This window comes from Diaporthe batatas (assembly GCF_019321695.1).
Source record: "Diaporthe batatas strain CRI 302-4 chromosome Unknown Contig00009, whole genome shotgun sequence".
Lineage (NCBI taxonomy): Eukaryota > Fungi > Ascomycota > Sordariomycetes > Diaporthales > Diaporthaceae > Diaporthe > Diaporthe batatas.
Window position 1 is genome coordinate 1,138,019 of NW_025408556.1, and position 18,210 is coordinate 1,156,228.

The 18,210-nt window shown below is 52.0% G+C and overlaps 5 protein-coding genes across 5 annotated transcripts; 1 reads left to right on the forward strand and 4 right to left on the reverse strand.

Annotated features, from left to right (window-relative positions):
• Positions 1 to 1,178: 1,178 nt before the first annotated feature.
• Positions 1,179 to 2,426, forward strand: KVR01_008185 (uncharacterized protein; the record flags this gene model as incomplete). The annotated part of the gene is made up of 1 exon (XM_044787171.1): positions 1,179 to 2,426. One exon carries the CDS (start codon positions 1,179 to 1,181, stop codon positions 2,424 to 2,426), a length of 1,248 nt encoding a protein of 415 aa, XP_044643163.1.
• Positions 2,427 to 3,809: 1,383 nt separating this feature from the next.
• Positions 3,810 to 5,603, reverse strand: KVR01_008016 (uncharacterized protein; the record flags this gene model as incomplete). The annotated part of the gene is made up of 2 exons (XM_044789431.1): positions 5,008 to 5,603; positions 3,810 to 4,904 (listed from the first exon to the last, which is right to left on the reverse strand). Exons 1-2 carry the CDS (start codon positions 5,581 to 5,583, stop codon positions 3,810 to 3,812), a joined length of 1,671 nt encoding a protein of 556 aa, XP_044642994.1. The 5' UTR covers positions 5,584 to 5,603.
• A 2,435-nt stretch (positions 5,604 to 8,038) lies between these two features.
• Positions 8,039 to 9,156, reverse strand: KVR01_008290 (uncharacterized protein; the record flags this gene model as incomplete). Its single annotated transcript, XM_044792875.1, has 2 exons — positions 8,039 to 8,792; positions 8,861 to 9,156. The coding sequence occupies 2 exons, from the start codon at positions 9,154 to 9,156 to the stop codon at positions 8,039 to 8,041; spliced, it is 1,050 nt and encodes a 349-aa protein (XP_044643268.1).
• Positions 9,157 to 9,723: 567 nt separating this feature from the next.
• KVR01_007946 (uncharacterized protein) lies at positions 9,724 to 12,490 on the reverse strand (the record flags this gene model as incomplete). The annotated part of the gene is made up of 4 exons (XM_044789563.1): positions 12,011 to 12,490; positions 11,186 to 11,951; positions 10,417 to 11,129; positions 9,724 to 10,354 (listed from the first exon to the last, which is right to left on the reverse strand). The coding sequence occupies exons 1-4, from the start codon at positions 12,286 to 12,288 to the stop codon at positions 9,724 to 9,726; spliced, it is 2,388 nt and encodes a 795-aa protein (XP_044642924.1). The 5' UTR covers positions 12,289 to 12,490.
• A 2,873-nt stretch (positions 12,491 to 15,363) lies between these two features.
• On the reverse strand, positions 15,364 to 17,692 carry KVR01_008007 (uncharacterized protein; the record flags this gene model as incomplete). Its single annotated transcript, XM_044785739.1, has 5 exons — positions 15,364 to 15,370; positions 16,230 to 16,825; positions 16,895 to 16,967; positions 17,162 to 17,290; positions 17,325 to 17,692. 5 exons carry the CDS (start codon positions 17,690 to 17,692, stop codon positions 15,364 to 15,366), a joined length of 1,173 nt encoding a protein of 390 aa, XP_044642985.1.
• Between the last annotated feature and the right edge of the window lie 518 nt (positions 17,693 to 18,210).

Sequence of the window (18,210 nt, forward strand, 5' to 3'; positions counted from 1 at the left end):
TATCAGCCAGCATATTTCTGTCATCAAATATTGGACAAACGTTCGACGTATCCTTGAACATTAGTCCCCAGTCCTGCTGCTTCAGCCCAGATGTGTTGATATCGATTGAGTGTATTAAAGGAGGAAGTTATGGTCTGAATTTCACCCGCGGATTTCTTGCTCTCTCGTTTTGTCAAATGAATTCAGATCATGGGAATCAATATGCGACAATAACTGGTTTAGCTTCTATTCAACAATAAACGGCTCCCGAAGTCGGAAATGACTGAAATATTACCCAACGGCCCTTCCCATCTCTCACATATCGACGAAGACACACATCTGTGAAGGGTGAGGTGTTATCGAGGGCCACACGCAAGCTACTCTGTGTAACCTTGGGTCTCCAAGGGTGTGCAGTGAAAGCCTGCTCTAAATAAAATGTCTTCGTATGGAGAAGAATTTATTGCCAATCCACTGCGGATTCCTCTAGACAATACGTAATCCGTCATCGGAACACCCGGGCCAGCTAGATTGCGATGTTATCTCGTTGATTGTATTTTGAGACTCCATATAAATTTGCGGACACCGCCCTATGCAGCTTCCTTTGGGTACCATTCAGTAGGCACTCACAGCTCGGTTGTACTTGTGCCGGCCGGCTTCTCGTTCCTCCACTCTTCTTAAGGTGACATCGTTTGGTGGATCTATCACCGGCCTAGTTACGGAGTACCTGTGATTCAATATCATGGTGCCTTTTCCGACGTCGAGCTTTTCACAAATTATCCTACCCATCCGACAGTCTTCTCTGGCTTAATTTAGCCACGAACAGCTTTTCTTTTTGAGGTACTGGAATACTTTCGAACCCGCTCCCAATGCCTCACCGCTTCAGCTTCACGCCGTATGTGGCTTGGGCTGCTTTGGGCTTTCAAGTCCTAGCCGCCCCGCATTGTCAGGATTTTCAACAAAGATGTGGGAACCTGACCCTACCGGCGTTCGAGGGCTTTACCATTCTATCTTCAGAAACTCATTCGGTATATAACAACTCCTTGACTCCGAACTTGAGTTTCTGCAACTTTACTGCCATACTAAATGACCCGGGAACGAATGACTCTGTCATCGCTGGAATATGGCTACCCCTTACCAGCTGGAATGGGAGGTTTCTGGTGACTGGAGGTGGAGGCCTGGTAGCCGGTCGCGAGTCAACCATGGCCACTTACATCACCTCTGGATACGCAACTGCTTTCACGGATGCCGGCCTCACAAAACTGAATACTGCTGATCCTCAACAAGGGTCGTGGGCGCTCAGCGCTGATGGGAGTCTAAATTGGGCTCTCATCGAGAATTTCGCTTACCGATCTCTTCACGAGACGACACTTTTTGGTAAAGCGGCGGTCGAGGCATTCTATGGTGAAGCCGCTGAGTACTCCTATTACTCTGGCTGCTCGACTGGCGGTAGGATGGGATATTTCGCAGCACAAAACTTCCCCGGAGATTTTGACGGAATCCTTGCAGCGTCGCCAGCTTTGAACACACCCCAAGTTAGCCCAGCAGACTTTTGGCCTTCGGTCGTCATGGGTAATATCGCCGCGCCTCCTCAGTGTGTTTTCAATGCCTATTTAAAGCACATTATCGACGAATGTGATCCTTTGGATGGCGTCACTGACGGCCTCATCTCCCGGCCTGAGAGGTGCAATTACAACACCAGCCAGCTCATCGGCGAGATTGTCAACTGTTCGGACACGGGCGGAAATTTTGAGATTTCGTCAGAGCATGCCGATGTGGTATCCAGAATCATTGATGGCGCGCGGACAATAGATGGCCAATTCCTCTGGTTTGGTGTGCCCCCTGGAGCACCATTCTCCGGCCTGGCCAATACCACGGCCATTGATGGCAAAATTGCTCCGGTCCCATTCTATTCTGCCGAAGCATGGATTGAATACTTCGTTTTCCGGAACACAAGCTTCAATCCGCCCGACCTGGCCAACTTAACCTTTGCTCAATTCGATGAAAGCTTTGCTACATCTGTCGAGGTTTACACCCCCATGCTCGGCACAGAGGAGCCGCAGCTCGCTTCTTTCCATGAATCAGGGGGGAAATTGCTCACCTGGCATGGCATGGCCGATCCTTACATCGCCCACAACGGTACAACCTTATACTGGGATAGAGTGCAGCAGGATCTCGGAAGCTCGGAAGTGGTTGACGACTTCTATCGGGTATTTCTTGCACCAGGCGCTGGACATTGCTCCGGGGGGTATGGCCCGGTTCCGACGGATCCCCTTTCTGCTCTGGTACGATGGGTGGAGAGGGGCGAGATCCCCGAGATGCTATCGGCCGAAATAACAGTGGATAACGTTGCCATCACCAGGAATCTCTGCCCATATCCTCAGGCTCTAACATATATCGGCTCAGGAGACGTCAATGATGCTGCGAGTTTCACCTGCACGAATGATTGAGGCGTGACGAAGGGATTTGAGGCTAGGCGAATTTTCATCACATTTTTTGCACACCGAGCTGATGCGTTTCTATCATGTGGGGTGGTTTCCCTCTTTAATACATAGAAGTGTTCTTCAAAAGCCATTGGCAGCCCCTTCATAGATTATTAAACACGACAATACCCAGCGTTGGATATGTAGGTATACAATGCCGGGGTTTTTCTTTTTTTTTTAAAAAAAAAACAAAAAAAAACAAGGCTGGCTCTTGAGCGTGTACTACTGTATGAAGGCGCCATATATTTCCTCGGACGTATACAGAATAGAAGCGAAACCACATATAACTGGTTTTGCTGCTGATCAATCATCTGTATGGAAGTCGGGGAAGAATGGATCACAACGCGCCAAAGGTCAGTCCGAGTGAATCTGAAAACAAAGCGCCCGTGTCCTCTCATTCTTTAATGATTGTCCTGTGGACCGGTAGAAACGCCCTTGCAGGCCGCAACACCCTCATTATCGCCACTTGCACCGCCGCCGGTCGCGTCCGCATTAGAAGCATTGGCATGCAATTAGCTTGCCATCATTGGCCTGTCCCCTATCAGCCTTCTCCAGTCTTTGACGCGTATGTCGAGTCAGCTCCGTAAGGAAGTCCTGTATATCGATGTTGACCTCGGTCCCGAAGGGCATGGCCGGTGAGGTGTAGTCACCCGACGTGCTAATAAAGATGGCCGGTAGATCGGCAGAGTGCCAGGCGCCCACCCAGGGACGACGGGCTATGTTGGTGAAGTTGTCGCGATACTCGTAGCACTACGTGGGCAAAAGATCTTTCCTCACGCCCGACTGGCTAGCAGCAGGCCGCTCAAGCCCCGCAAGCCGTCAAGATCTCGGATCGCCCGATTCTGTACACAACGATGCTCAACGAAGGCATCAGGTTTGCCAAACCCCGCTCCCCCGACCCAGTGAGTCAGACCACAGATCTGAAGGCGGCCCGACAGTTCACGTTGAGCTGGTCCACCTGCCTCCTGAAAGGCGATGTTCTCATCGGGTACGGCGGCAACCGACGTTGCGCGGGTCTTGATTTATTCGACGAGTTACTGGAATGGGTTTGGGCGCACGAAGGCGAGCGGGGAAGCCGCGTCGGTATCCTTGCAGTCCCTTGTCACCTGTGCGGATGATTTCTGCGGAGCCACTTGACGTAGGCGTGAAGCTGCCCACGATCGGGCCATTGGGGAACGCAAAGTTCTCGGGATCGATACTGGCGCCTCCAGTACTTTGACCGAAGAGACTCGTAATCACGCTCTGCGCTCAGAAAATGTTGGTGTTGGTTGAGGAAAACATCATTGATTGCAGCATTCGAGTCCGCTAGAGTAGAAAACAAAAAAGCGTCCGTATTGACTCTTACCGGCATCACTTCTCCAAATATCCCTTTCCATACATGCTTGTCATTGAGACAGGTCTTACCGTGGGATCTAACGCCCTCGTACAGTATCCTTCCACGACCTGCCTAATTTTCTTCGAGGGCCTGGGGACCATCATAGCCTGACCATGATCCTTTCCGTCCAAGAATACCAGCTCAAGCTCTTCGGTACCCTTCCATTCATATTCCTTCCAAGCCCGAATATCGATGTGGTTATAAGTCACGCCCCCGTCGAAGACATACGCGGCCACGTTCTTGGCCGGCGCAATGCAGTCCTCGCCGCCTTGAATCACAGTTGTTCGCATGGATGTCGACGACGGGCTTTGATCTTCCTGATCGCCATAACGCGAAGTTCCTCTCTCAGCGTCCTGGGCGCTTGGCATTATGTCCTCCCGACACAAGGCAGATTCTCTCCAGCAAAAGCGTCGGGCAAGCGAGTAGGCGGTTCCGGCCTCTGTCGCGCTGGCCCACGTAATTTCAAATTCATTAGCCCGACCCGGTCGCCCTCGCCGCGCCTTAGTTGGAGTGCGTCGTGTGAAATTGTACGCAACATCAGGCAAGTGTAGTAAAAGGGCGACAGGGTCACAAAGAATATTGCCAGAAATTCGAGGACCGAAATCTGGATGATTTATCAGTTTCTTGACCAGCAAAGTTCCGTATGAACTTGTGACCAGTACAAAGTCGTTCCATGACGCGCGGTCTTCCCGTCTTGCCTGTGCCGCGATGGCAGCGATGCTGTCGCAGAGCTCTTGAGTCGAAGGCAATACCTGAGACGTAATTCGTGTCGAGATTGGAAGCATTTCGACAGCAATTATGCCGACATCTTTTGGAATTGTAGCCATCCAGAACTGGTACGGGGGCAGTCCGATACCAAGACCGTGCACGATTATGACGGGCCGGTGAGTCTTGGAGCGGTGGGGCCTATACCAGTAGGACATTTCAGGGGCGTCTGAAACATTGGGTGACAATAAGGTAAGCGGTCGAACAGGAAAGAGAGTAAAAAATGTTGAGCGAGCTCGTCTGTAGAATTTGTAGCCCGTCGCGAGAAGCCACAAGCTCATCATCATATCAAGTCCTCCGATGAACTATTGTGGTGTCAACTTTAGCAAGCCATCAGGGAGTAGCACAGAATACGGCTCAAGTTGAAATAACTCTAAGAAATTACACCATCATTAGATGCCAACTTACAAGATAGTAGACCAGGCTTCGGTGCTCCACGTAGATAGGATCGAAACTCAAGCGAAGTGGTTCCGCAGCGCCTCTTCCGGGTTTCAATTCCAGACCAATCACCTGCTGGACGTATTCGATATAACTGTCTAGTTCCTTGTGTGTGTCAATGTCGATGCTCCTCATGTCCTCAATCTCGAAGAGCGCCCATAGCAGCCACTCCTTGACATTGTCTATGCGGATATCCGCGAGGTGTGCGTTGTTTGTCCATTTCCTGACGAAACTTTCAACGTCCGGTATCAAGCCTGCGGCCTTGTAGAAAAGCTCAGCCCGTTCAGCTCTTGTCAATGGTGGCGGTTTGTATGGTCTGAAAGTCTGAATGATGAAGCGATACGGAAGGAAGAAAAAGAGATAAAAGAGAATCTCAATGGCACCGAGTGATTCGATTATGATAGAGACTGGATGTGCAATTGCTACTACGCCACCGAGGGCAAACACCGTGAAGAAGTAGCCAATGCATAACAGGCCCAAGTCTCTCATAAACAAGATCAGTAGGCGGACCGCCAAGTACTGGGGCCAAGTGTTGTTGAGGATCATGATGACCACAACGAAGAAAGTATATAGAGACTAGGCGGGAAGACACATGGATCAAAAACTAGGTAAGAAAGGGCGAAATTGAATGACATAGCATCACTTTGAGTGGGGGAAGAATCGCACATCTCTATATGTACATTTGTTCGACTCGTGGCCCAAGCACCGTCCACGGGTTGATTGTTTCAACCCAGCTTCCGGCTGCAAAACAGTAAGGAAAACTGCCCCCCGACACTTGCTACCTATATCAGGAGCTCGTGCCCTGCGAAACAAGTCCGGAATTCGCCACGACCAAGGGATTCTGCACTTGCAGCCGAATACGTGGGCATGGTCGATTCGCATGATGAATTGGCATTGCTACCTACGTAAGCGGTACTCCGTACGGAGCAGTAGGCTCGGTGTGGGCGAAATTCAACGGCCTCGGGGTTGTCCCTGCGCCATTAACAAATCGTGGTGACGATCACTCCACAGATGATTAGAGGATGAAGTACCGTCTCGAAGCGCTGGGTGAAATGAAGCCAGTCTGCCTTGATCCGTATTCGGGTTTTGGATGGGCCGAGACACAATGCTTCCACTTCATTGGTGGCGCATGAAATTCCCCAAAGAGAGCATATTTTCGCAGGGCAACAGCGGCCATTTTCGGCTAGTACAGGGCAATAGGTACCACCACCTAATCGGAGCCCGCCATTAGAACGTCACTCAGCCACGCAGCCCCTCCCCCCAACCCAGTGCTTCTTTTCAGAGAATATCAGATGGCGGCAGCCACCGCAACGGTGTGTCCCGGACAGCCGCAATGTGTCTGTATGCCTTACTTAATAAGCCTCAAGAGTTTCCAGTGACTCTGGCCTGCCCTCGGCTGAGTGCTTATCCGAGTTATCCACACGGACACTTCATCAGGCTGCCCGTGAGCGCGACATGCAACAGGCAGTGTGCCAGATTACCAGGAAAGGTAGTACACAGCGCTTCCGTGTGGCACAGCTTTGGTATCTTCTTGACAAATGAGGCCATGTTTACTTGGCCCTCAGCCCAACATTTACGAGCATTGAGACAGACTGTGAATCCCGCTTTCAGCTCTGCTACTCCCCTACGGGAGGATGACCGAAGATGCGCTCTGCGACCAATTCAGAGATGCGATGACCCAAAATGACCATACAAAACTCCATCATCCAAGTCAAGTCGCGATTGACAGTCTCGTGTCGGGGCTGTGTTTTGTGGGGCTTCACTCTGGAGGAACGCCAAATATGGACTGAAAGCTGCAAGCTTCCGGGATCGACGCAAGCATCGAACTAAAACGTAGACTTGATAAGGTGTTTATTTTTCACTTCCGCGAGTTTTGGCCAACAGGGTTGTCATCTTCATCCATAAACGACAGGTGCATGTGAAAGACCGGCCCAGAACCTGTCATGGTGCTCAAGGCGTCAGCTCGTGCTTTGCTATCGACATGGATATTGCGTAATAAGGCGAATCACTCCATCCATCCCTTTGGCTCATATGGTCTCCTTATCTGGAAGGCAAACGGACTACCCTAAGTATGTAAATCGACCAGATCATAAGTCACTACCCCGACGTCCTGGAAAATTTCCTAGGTCATCGATGGTATCCACACTCAGAAGCCGAAAGCTCCACGAAAGCACCCTAGCCAGGTGTCAAGTCCAGAGCAGAACCACTGAAACAACCTTGAACTCGCACGCACCTGGATCTCAGTTGGTTCAAGCAAAGCCCACTCAACCCTAGGTGGCAGTCGGGACAATATTTTGTACGAGCCAGAAGAGATAACGGCATCTCGAACAGAACCATCTACGACCTTCAGAACCCGATCAACGTCGAGAAAACCCGGGACCTTCAGAAACGCACAGTCTATGCCTTCACCATATGGACGGTCATATTTCTCCCGCTCAGCTCATTGGAAAGTATCCTCGGCATAAATACCAAGGGCGTCCGAGATACGAGCCAGAGCCAGTGGGCGTAATGGGCCACTGCGGTACCGGTGACGACAGCTGTCATGTTCTTCGGCCTGCTGTGGACCGGCGAGCATGGTAAGACACTCCAATGGCTTTCATCTTTCGGGTCTCTTTTAAGCAATGGATGATACCAGCGAATCAGTGATGAGTATTTTGATCGAGATCCTCTTGTCGATCGCCTGTCACAATGCTATAGAGTGACTTGGAGAAGAGGCAGAGACCCCTATCTGGAGGGTGGCTATCACAGCAGCTCTCCTTCTCCTCACCGCCGCCTCCGCCGCCCCCAGCTGTCTTCTTGTCCGTCATCGAGGTACTATTTATGGGTGATTTCTAAGCGGTCTCGAGCTTTCAGTCTGTATAGAGGCGGCAGGATAATGTTGCAAACGTACGTCTATGACTTCAGGAGCCCCTGCCTTCTTCATTTATGGCAGAATACCTGCTACCGGGAATCGGAAATGGATATCGAGGCAGCAGCAACCAACACATTTTGGACTCGTAATTCATGCTTTCTGAACCCACTGCTTCCCTCCCTTACTCTCTGCGACAGCCTCACCCCTCGTGTAAGACATGGTTTTCTTGACTTCCCACTCCCAAGCCGTTAATGCCTTTTCCTCCTCGTCCTCCTGCTCCTCGCCTATCAGTCTCCTCATGCTCGCATTTCTCTCTGGCCTCACCAGGAGGGCTAGACTGAACCGGTCATGGAAACGCTGCGCACCAGGTGCATATCTGATGCGGTGAACGTTGCTCCGCAGCAGCCCACCCGTCCACTGGACCATGGCATCACCTAGATTCACTACCAGAAAGCCCGGGCGCGGCCGCACCCACAGCCAGCCCGAATCATCGCCCGGTGACTTTCCCGGAGCCAGAATCTGCAGGCCACCGAGCACGTTTGCAAGAAGGGTAATCGTCCCGAAGTCCGTGTGATGTATCATGCTGGTTCGGAGATCCGTCGGGTCCGGGCTAGCAAATGCTTTGATGAGGCGTATCACGGTGCCAGAGGGCTTGGAAGGGTCCTGCAAGGATGCAAAAGTGTCGGGCGGCAGGCCGAGCTGTGTCGCGATCGTGGAGCTGATCGTGGCGACGATGCTTTGACCGTGCTTGAGGAATGAGGTAAAGAGCGCTAGGTGAGACTGTACCAGCGGTGGGACAGGCTGCTGGGCAGAGGCTCCCATCAAGCTGTCCTGCCCAAGGTTGAGCCATTCAAAGCGGTCTGGCTCATCCGTCTCAGTTTTGGCACCGCCGCGTGGTTTGAACCTTTCAAGCGTCAGAAAAACGAGTCGAGGCATATCAATGAAGCAAAGGGGAGCAGAAACGACAAGTACCCGAGAAAACTTCTTGGGGCGTCGTGAAGGTACTGTGTTTTCACCGCCGAAGGAAGATTCATGATCACTTTTCCAACCACGAAGAGCTGGTCAATATCTTTCATCATTTCCAACCCTAGAACGTCCCCGTCCAGATCCAGCTGGAAGAAACCCAGCTCTCGACAAGCTGCAAGGAGGCTTTTCGCGGCTTCTTCACCTCCCGAACGCAGGGTTGCCAGGGAGATGGTACTCATTGACGCCGTGGGTATGTCGTCTGGGAACGGCGGCGTACCTTGGAAGGTATTGCGCGACGCCATGGCTGGCAAGACTTTTTGCAATTGTGTAACAATAACGAAACAGTGGTTGAGGAAGTGACTTCCAAGAAGTATTTGCGGCTGCCTATGCCAAGTACGCGTTATTTTAGTGCTTACATTAGGACAAGTGTGCACGTTACAAAAGCATTTGGCTTAACAACCTACGAACATGGGACATGTCTGTGATGGATTAGATCACCTAAAATCCTCGCATTGTGATCAGACTGGAAGCGCTGACTTGTTTGAGGCACTGCAGGGATGGTACCCAGAACCCACGGACTACCATGTCACCGTCACGCCTGCGAGCTTCTCGGCGCCTATTATTGAAAAAACTCGAGGGAGGTTTGGAGCAGAGGCATGTCACGACGACACGATGAAATTTTCGACGCGCCACCTAAGGGACGACGAGCTCGTGCCATGATTCTCAATCAAATACTTCCTCTAGGGATTCGTATTATGGCTCGAGAGGAATTTCTCGAGAGCTGCACATTATCACGAGTATACAGAAAGGATGGGTGCATATAAATTAAAGTCCTGAGCGGACCTGGGTGCTCAGAAGCTGGGATCCACTTATGAGGCCTTGAACAGAGCCAATGACTCTCCAAACACGTTCCAATTGTCCTTCCACAATGCAACATCTGAGCCATTGTGCGTCAGCATGCTCAAAGCACCAATGGTCAGTAAGTTGTAAATGGCGATGTTCTCCGAGGATCCTGTGGTATCCTCAATCCAGACCATCCGAGACTGGCACTTCTTTGTCGACCCAAAGGGCCCGTCGCTACACGTTGTGTCGTAGCTGTTGAAGAAGCTATAGTGACCAGCTCCATACACCACTACATTGCTACTGTCGATGATTCGCAACCCCCACGCCATCTCGCAGGGTGCGGTGATGTTGGAACCGGAAATAAAGCCACCGCTGCTAGCAAGAGCCGCGCAGTCTGTCGCAAAGTCGGGGTCGCTTAATTCCTCGTTCACTTCGGTGAATGGATAGGGTGCGGGGGGGTTCGGCTGGTAGTAGGGTGTTTCCGACTGAAGCTGACCCATCCAGATATCCTGCGTATTTTTGAGCTGGTATTGGTAAAGAACCCAGTGTTCGACACCTGAGGCGACATTCCAGATCCGTCCGGCTTCAGACTCTATAAGAAGACCGCGGCCGCCGTAGACCGAGACTTGAGTAGCATTTTGATCCTCGATATCATGGCTGATGGAGGTCACGTTAGTAAGAAAGTTTGATATCACATGTTGGATAGTGGAACGACATACTCTGCAACCCACATCCAGGTATTCTCCATATACAGATCAGATGCGGGTTTGGTGATATGCATACCCATATACGCCGCGATGCAACTATCAAGGATCTTGGTCCCGTTCTTGATAGCTGGGCAGTCGTTCTTTTGGAGCTGCGAGCCAGCGTGGCCACCGACACGAAGGTGTACATCCCACATCCCTGAAGGATTTTCGCATTCTGAACAGCCTGCAAGGTTATATTCGACGAGGATTGCACCAGCAGTGCCGCCCTGTGTGGAAACAAACATGTCACTCCACTCAATATAGCCTGATTCGCCAGGCAATCCAACCTGAACCACCGGGACGGGGTTGCTCATGTCGGAGAACTTTTCTCCAGAGGCCATAATGACAGATGATAGGGCTTCGCCAACGATTCGCACATTCGGTGGAATACGTATCGTATCCGTCACTTTATAGTAACCCGCGTCGACAAATGCAACTGCGCCGGTGCTGAAGGACTGGGACGCGGAGTCGAAGAGAAGGTTGAGAGCAGCGGTGTCATCCGTAACACCATCGCCCTTTGCACCGAAGCTGCGGGCCGAAAGGAACTGCGTGGAATGCGTGTCGTCGTAGCGGGGCTTCGAATGCCTGTAGTACTTGCCCTCGCCCTCCAGAGCAGTTGGACGGTCGAACCAGTCATTAGGTCCATCGTAGACAAAGTTCGGCCCGCTCGGCGTGTATACATTTCCCTGTTTCCCCTAATTAGACAGTATACTTCTTTTATTTCCGGCAGGGCGGTGCTCACCAAAACTTTGCCACTGATGGTGGTGGTGCTTTCGCTTGAGAGTTCCAGCTCCAAGGCGTTGCTGAGGCCTACCACCATAGTATCGACACCACTGAACTCAACGTTTTCGAGTACCAGGGAACCTTGGCCGGGCATCTCCCCTGGCTCAGTGGTGCTTCTATTCGTGGCCAAAGCAACAGAGGTGTTGTGGAAGGAGCTGTCTAGTATCACTGCAGAGCCAACACTAGAGGCCGATATGTCGATACCGACCTCGCAGTTGACAACGGTGATACCTTTATACACCCAAAACCAGTTCCAGAATTGGAGTATGGCGGTTTGCGCGTTGTAGAAGGTGAGGTTCTGTGTCGTGTATTGTTGGTTCCCGAGCTGGGCACCATACTGGCCACCGTAGAAGACCAGGTCCCCAAGAAAGCCACCACTGCCTTCCTCCATGAATATTCCAGTATGCTTGTTCCCTGGGGCTTCGGAAAGGCGGAAAACGACATTCTGAATCGTGGTTGCCTGAGAGGATGGCCAATGGATGGCGATGGCCGAAGTATTAGGTGACATGCCGGTGGTGTCCAGGACCAAGTTGCGAATCTGGTGGAAGAACACGTTGATCGCCTTGTAGGAAAGGCCGTTCGCGCCATACCGGTTCGCCTCGATTAGCGACATACCGTGAGACGTAGTGAAGTTGGCGGAGCCCTTAATGACAGGCATTGCAGTGGGGTCGCCGATGAGCTGGGTATAGTAGTAATCCAGAATGGAGGAGGAGATGAGGTAGGTGCTATCAGGTGATCAGCATGCCTCATTCGATCTTGCACCACACAGAGCCCTGGTACTCACCCATTTGGGAAGTATACGGTGGCCGGAGTCGTGGTAGAACCACCCCAGCACGTCCCGTCAAAACCGCAGCGGTCCCCGCTCGTTAAGGCCTCGTTGATGGCCGCCGTGTCATCCGTGACACCGTCGCCCTTGGCTCCGAAGTCTTTGACATTCCTGAAGACCTGGTAGCCCGATGGATCCGAGTTAAAGGAGGAAATCCCTTGGTGTTGGACATCCTCCATCCAGTAGGCTGCAACTGCGCGCAGGCATATGGCCCCCAGAAATGCTTGCAACCGCATGTTATCTCGCCGGTATATCAAGGAATGAAAGGCGTGCGCTGCATCAATGATTGTAAAATGAAAGGCAGTAGCAGAAAGAGAGTGGAAGGCTACAAAACAAACCAAAAGAGTGAGGGATGACAGTCCCCTGAATGCGCACGTGCTCTCGGCGAGTATACCCTCTACATATATCGTGGGTGCCGGAACAGCCTGAACGCCAATGTCGTCTACTTAAGTAAATTTCCTAGGCAGGGAATGAAGTCAAAGTCTATTTTAGAGCACAGCAAGTAAGTTCATTAATCATAAGTCGAGCGAAGTGACCAGGGTGAGTGCTAAGCAAGGAAGTTTTCATGTACCCAAGTCCCTACCCTAGGTACCTAACATTTGAAGACATGCCGGCTAGGTCCGGTGCCTGACAGTGCTAGTGGACAAACCCTGGAATCTCATCGGACTTAGAGGACTGGGCGATAGTCCTGTAGGATGAAAGTAGAAGACGTAGTTGAAATGTTTCGCATGGACAAAGGGAAGAAAGCAGCTGGAGCTGACGAACTGGTCAGCTTGAGGTTGTTATTGGTGATACAAGTCATAACTGCAACCCGTGGCGGCTGTAGGGTGCGGCTGAGAAGGGAAATGAAGCTCTATGGCACCGCCCGGGCGACCACGAGGCAATTTAATTAAACTAAACCTTAACCAAATACGGTGCAAGCAGCTTTGCGCACAGCATGAAGAGAAACAGAGGTCTTCGCCGAGCCGCGACTCGCCCTCCACATAAATTGAGCAACAGCGCCGCCCGGACTCGGAGTGCGAGTCGGCGTTCAGGGGCCCAGGTTAAGCCCTCTCTTTACCAAACCCCACAGCGGGCCAAGACGCGGGCTGGAGCAGGCGGAACGAAGCGTCGTTGTTTGACAGCAGGCCAGAACTGAGATGGTGGAGATTGGGTTCCCAAGGTTCCTCAGGGACGCAAGCCCCCTGCAGGACACAGCCCATGTCGCACAGATATTGAAGGATTGTACAGGGTCTACCCCTACCGCTCGTCGTGCAGCGTCTCCCAAAGCGTCGGGGAACAATCACTTGAAAGTTGAGGAGACCCCCTAACCCCCTTTGTCAAGCTGCACTTCAGATACCTCCAAGCCGGTTACGCGAAAGCATGACTGATCTCCCCGTGGAAACAGGGATCTCCATGCCCATATCGACCAAATCCGATAGTAGCGGCGGTTCCATTCAGAGCTGTCGTTCCCTATGACTTGCACGAACCCAAAATCATCACATTGCAGCCCGGAATGCCAATCGTCTGGTAGGATAACCCGTTGCCGGTGAATCGATCGACGTATTACTGATGTTCAAACCATGTCAGCATATTTCCAGCTGTCAAGCGTGATATTTTCTACGTGCACAAAAAAGACTCGTGCTCGTGTAGGTACCCAGACAGCATGGGGGTTGAGTCTATGCTAGGGCAGTCATCTTGGATCTACTCTCGAGATGGCTTGCGGGTGCTCTCTAATTTTCCAGAACGTTCGCCGTGAGCCGCCTGTCCGTCCCGACCGCAACGGGCAAGGCTGAGACTCAGATGACCATCAGGACAAAACCTATTTTCACAGCTTCTTCATGTGGGCCTCGCGACTTTTCGACTACTGTTTTCTACGCTCAGTAGGTACTGAAGACAGCCCAAGTAAGAGTTCCGAGAGAGATGATCATTTACCGATTGATCAAGGATGGCGTGGCGGTTGTGGACCTGCTTCGGAGTGCTTCCAACTACTGCCGGAACTTCAGCCCAATTATGCCCATTGTCTCTGATTTTGTGAATCTCGTCGTCTTGCGGCTTAGACCGCAGCCGAGGCCATGTCCTCGTCCCTACCACACTTGTTGCTGGAACTGGATTAAATTGAGGCCTGCTGGCAGGTTTGATAACTCGCTCTCCAGTAGACTGAGGAAGACAGGGGTCACTATAGCCACTCTGATGTCCGACGATTGACTGGAATTCGGTGCCGGTGCCTTACGGCTGAGATACACTCTCCAAGCCCGCGCCCTCGCTTGGTGCAGTAATACCAAAACTGTGTGTCGACTGTCCACCTCTAGACAAAGTAGAATCTAATTGGCGTACATGGTTGAAAGAAGAAGCTTGTGCCGTTCCCATGCCTGGTTGATGAGTAGGCATTCGCGCGGCTCTAGAACCAGGGCTTGCTGAAGTCGTGTTGATGGGAATGGGGAGAATCGGCTCTCTGAGGCTTCCGAGTCTTCCGCGAGATTGATCATTCCAAATCGTTGAACTGGAAGCCCTGGCGCTTGGTTGATAGGCGAGCTGGGGGTGGGGCTCATTGCCGGAAAACACTGCCACCAGATTGGAACTTCGTGGTAATCTTTTGTCTGCAACGAATCTTCCAAACGTGGGAAGCGGACAATGGAGTCTCATACTTTGTATTCCTCGTGTACTGCTCCGGTAACGGTCTTCACTGGGGCTTCTTGATCGTTGGTTCGGATACTGATCGGACATGATGCGGGCTATTCAGTGGCCATTTGTCTTCGCTTCTCGGCTTCGCACTAGCCAATTTAATCCAGAATTGGGATGTCATGGAAAATAATCCCGATACGTCCTTGAAGTCCATATGAAATTTCTGTAGTATTTTGTGTTCATACGTTTCAAATGTATAACCTTGTAGAACAACGGCTCTTGAAACTGGCAATTTGGCATTACTGCTGTTCACACGTTTTAATTGCTCGCAGCATTCCTACTATGAATAAGATTAATTCAGAACTTGAACGGCAAGAACACGTTCCAAATGGCATGGAGGTATTGTGACTCAAAGAGGCTCCTATCTCACCAGCCAACCAAAGGCTGAACGAAAGCATTGCCAGTGGCTCACTCCCATAGGGCGAGTCACCAATAACCGTGGCGCACAAACTATTACTGTTCTGAGCGTTTATCACTGTATGAAGGCGCCACGTACATTTTACATGTATGGGGATTAAAAACGAAACCACCACTCAATGGGCTAGCACTCAGATGTGCGCATTTTCAAGGCTTATGGACAGTCTTGAGCTCCCCATGTGTTCAGTCATGGCTTGCAACATCTATATGCCCAGTAAACCTAGACTTATCTAGGTGCTTCCAAGGCTAAGGTGCCAGGCACCTTCAAAATAGCTCTGTTCTCTGTTGACCGTGCTTTCCCTGCCCCGTTCTTGCTATGCACGAACGAGATTCGCCCTGATTTGTCTGAGTTTCTGAATAGCAACTATGGTGGCAACATTAGGGCATGAGGACGGTTTCTAATTGAATATGGAAAGACCCAATTTCAATGTAGTTGAATGTCATTTCCACATTAGCACTACTGATGTCATGTCCTTTGGTCCGCAGATCAGTACAATATGACACAACTGAAGGACAATGACTCTACTTAAATCAGTGCAAAGTAATCTTTTCAAACTCTGGTGAGCTATGCGCGTTGCTCCCCCAGTGCATAATCCCATGAACATATGTCTCGCCCACCAAGCTGTACTTATCGTCACACGTAGAGGTAGACCTCTTCCTCAAAATCATGGGGACCTGGGAGCCAGCCAACACCCACACCTCGTCTCCCCTCGCGACCGACTTCATCCCCGTACCAAGGAGCCCGTTACCGGTTCTGAAAAGCCTCCTTGAGCTGCCGCTGGCGATATCGAGGTCGTGTTGGAGCTCTGTCAGGTTAATCGGCGAGTACGTACCCTGAAAGATGTCTTCCATCATGGTCACCATACGCTTCTTGTACGCAGAGAGACCTTCCGGCTCATGCTTCAGCAGGTCGTGCCAGCGGGGCTGGATGTCGTGGGCGTGTGTGTGGCTCTGGTGAGGCATGAAGTCGACGTCGGACCACGGCGCAAGGGTGTGTCTGATTTGTAGATTCAGTATGTACTCCACGAATAAGCTCCCGCAGTAGTCTGGAGCCGGGTGTTGCCGTGAGTAAACGTCAGTCATCAAAGTCCGCCACAAGGCCTCGAGGCGAGAGTGAGGCGCCGGCTTAGGCTTTCTCCAGTCGGTGGTCCAGTTGGGAAGATCGGGATATTGCTCGTCTAGGCTCAGTGCCAGATTCACAATGCTGGACCAATACTCCGCGGAGCATTCCACCTCGTCTTTTAACAGGGCAGTCTCCTCGACGACCCCGATATTTGATCCTTGAACATGCAGTATCCCTCGTTTCATGTCCTCGTCACTCGGCGGCGGCTGCCACCGGGTGTCCCCACATGCCGACCAGGAGACGGCCCCTCGGAACCTCAGCGGGTAGGGGGCCAGCATCACACTGAAATCAGGTACCCAGCTCGGCAGGCCCTCAAGCTTTGTAAGGCTTGGGTCCTGGACGTGAGAGAGCAAATGTAGGTCGCGGTTAGCGAGCAGGAGCTGCGCCATGACGCGCGTGTAGACGTCCTGGACCGGAAGCTCATAATCCGGGCGAATAGAGCTCGCTGGCGATCCGCATACCTCCGTCTTTGTGTCTGCGAGGCCAATAAAAGCATAAACCTTATCTCGAGGGTCGGTAGCGAGCTTGTCGCGATGTACTGACATAAGCCGGTCGAGCGATACGGAGCCCTTCGATGGTTTACGAGACGGAGCAAGTGAGTCACTGTGCTTCAATGACTTGAGTGACAAGGGTTCTACAAAGGTACTGCCACTCTGCTCGAGATCGCCGGCCTCATCTTCAGGATCGGGAAATTGTTTCAGAGCATTATACCTCAGAATCTTTCTCGTATGCATCAGCGAGAACGCACCAGTAGGAAAGTCTGTCCGCGAGGCCAAGAACTCTGAATACACGCCAGGGCGATCCCGAAGGCTCGCAATATGACGCATCTTCTCAGTGGATAGGTGGTGGTACCACCTCTTTGCGCGTATGAAGCTGAGCGTTGAGGCGAGCCGGCTCCAATGAACCATGCGTTCCCCACAGACGACCATAGCCTGTCTCGCGAGCGCGAGTTCCTGTACGACCCAGGCCCTCTGGAACCAGGGCCGGCTGAGCAGTGCGAGGAGACCCAGCCACTGGCGGTGAGTGACATTGCCCTGTAGCCCGACGACCTGAGCGACTCTGGAATACCAGCCCTCGTCGAAGAAGTCGGTGTAGCTGATATCATCCCAAGCCCGCCGGGACTCCCTGGTTGTGTCGGCCGCAGAGAGGGCCATCAATGGCGAGATGGCCTCGACTGCCGCAAGCGCATCGTCTGTGAATTGGTCCTCTGGGCCTAGCCAGACGGTTACGCTCTGCGCTGCGCGGAACAGATCTGCAAAAATGGCGACCTGTGCGTTTCGCTCCAGGGTATTGGATTGATCGACGCATATTGCGTCGATCCAGAAGAACCTCGACCTCGGGGAGAGGCCCCTCCAAAGAGGAGGAGTCCGAGCCTGTGATATTGGATACCTGGCTGACCTGCTAGCTGAAACAGAATAGGGCCTAGATGCAAGCATTTCCAGTGCCGAGAGAAGGTTTGGCGTGACTGCCAGAGAATGGGAGTCGACCACGACATGCGGGTATGGACTGGTGCTTCCGGACTGAGACCCATGCTGCTGTAGACGCGGAGACGCTTTTGAATCTTGTTTGCAGGCTTTCGAGAAGCGTGTCAGGGGATTGCCCCAGGTATAGGAAAGCGCTTGGAAGCCCGGTGCCTGGGAGAGGCGGAATGTCCTCAGTGAACAACGAAGGGAGCTTCCTGTTGCCCCCGACTCCCCAGATTTACGATCCACATTTTCAACTTCTAGGAGGCGGATGAAGCTCTCAGATGCTGGACCTTGCGACGCATCCGGAAGGGGCTTGTACCGGTAAGAGGCGAAGGTCCTCGGTTGGCAGTAGAACCGGCGAGAGGGCGCGGCCCGTAACCTCAGCTGCATTGCATTTCAGGACTCGAGCCCGTTGCCGATCCCATGATGCCCGACGTGAGCAAGTCATTAACCGTACGCGTGGGAGAAAGGCTGAAATGCACGAGAGT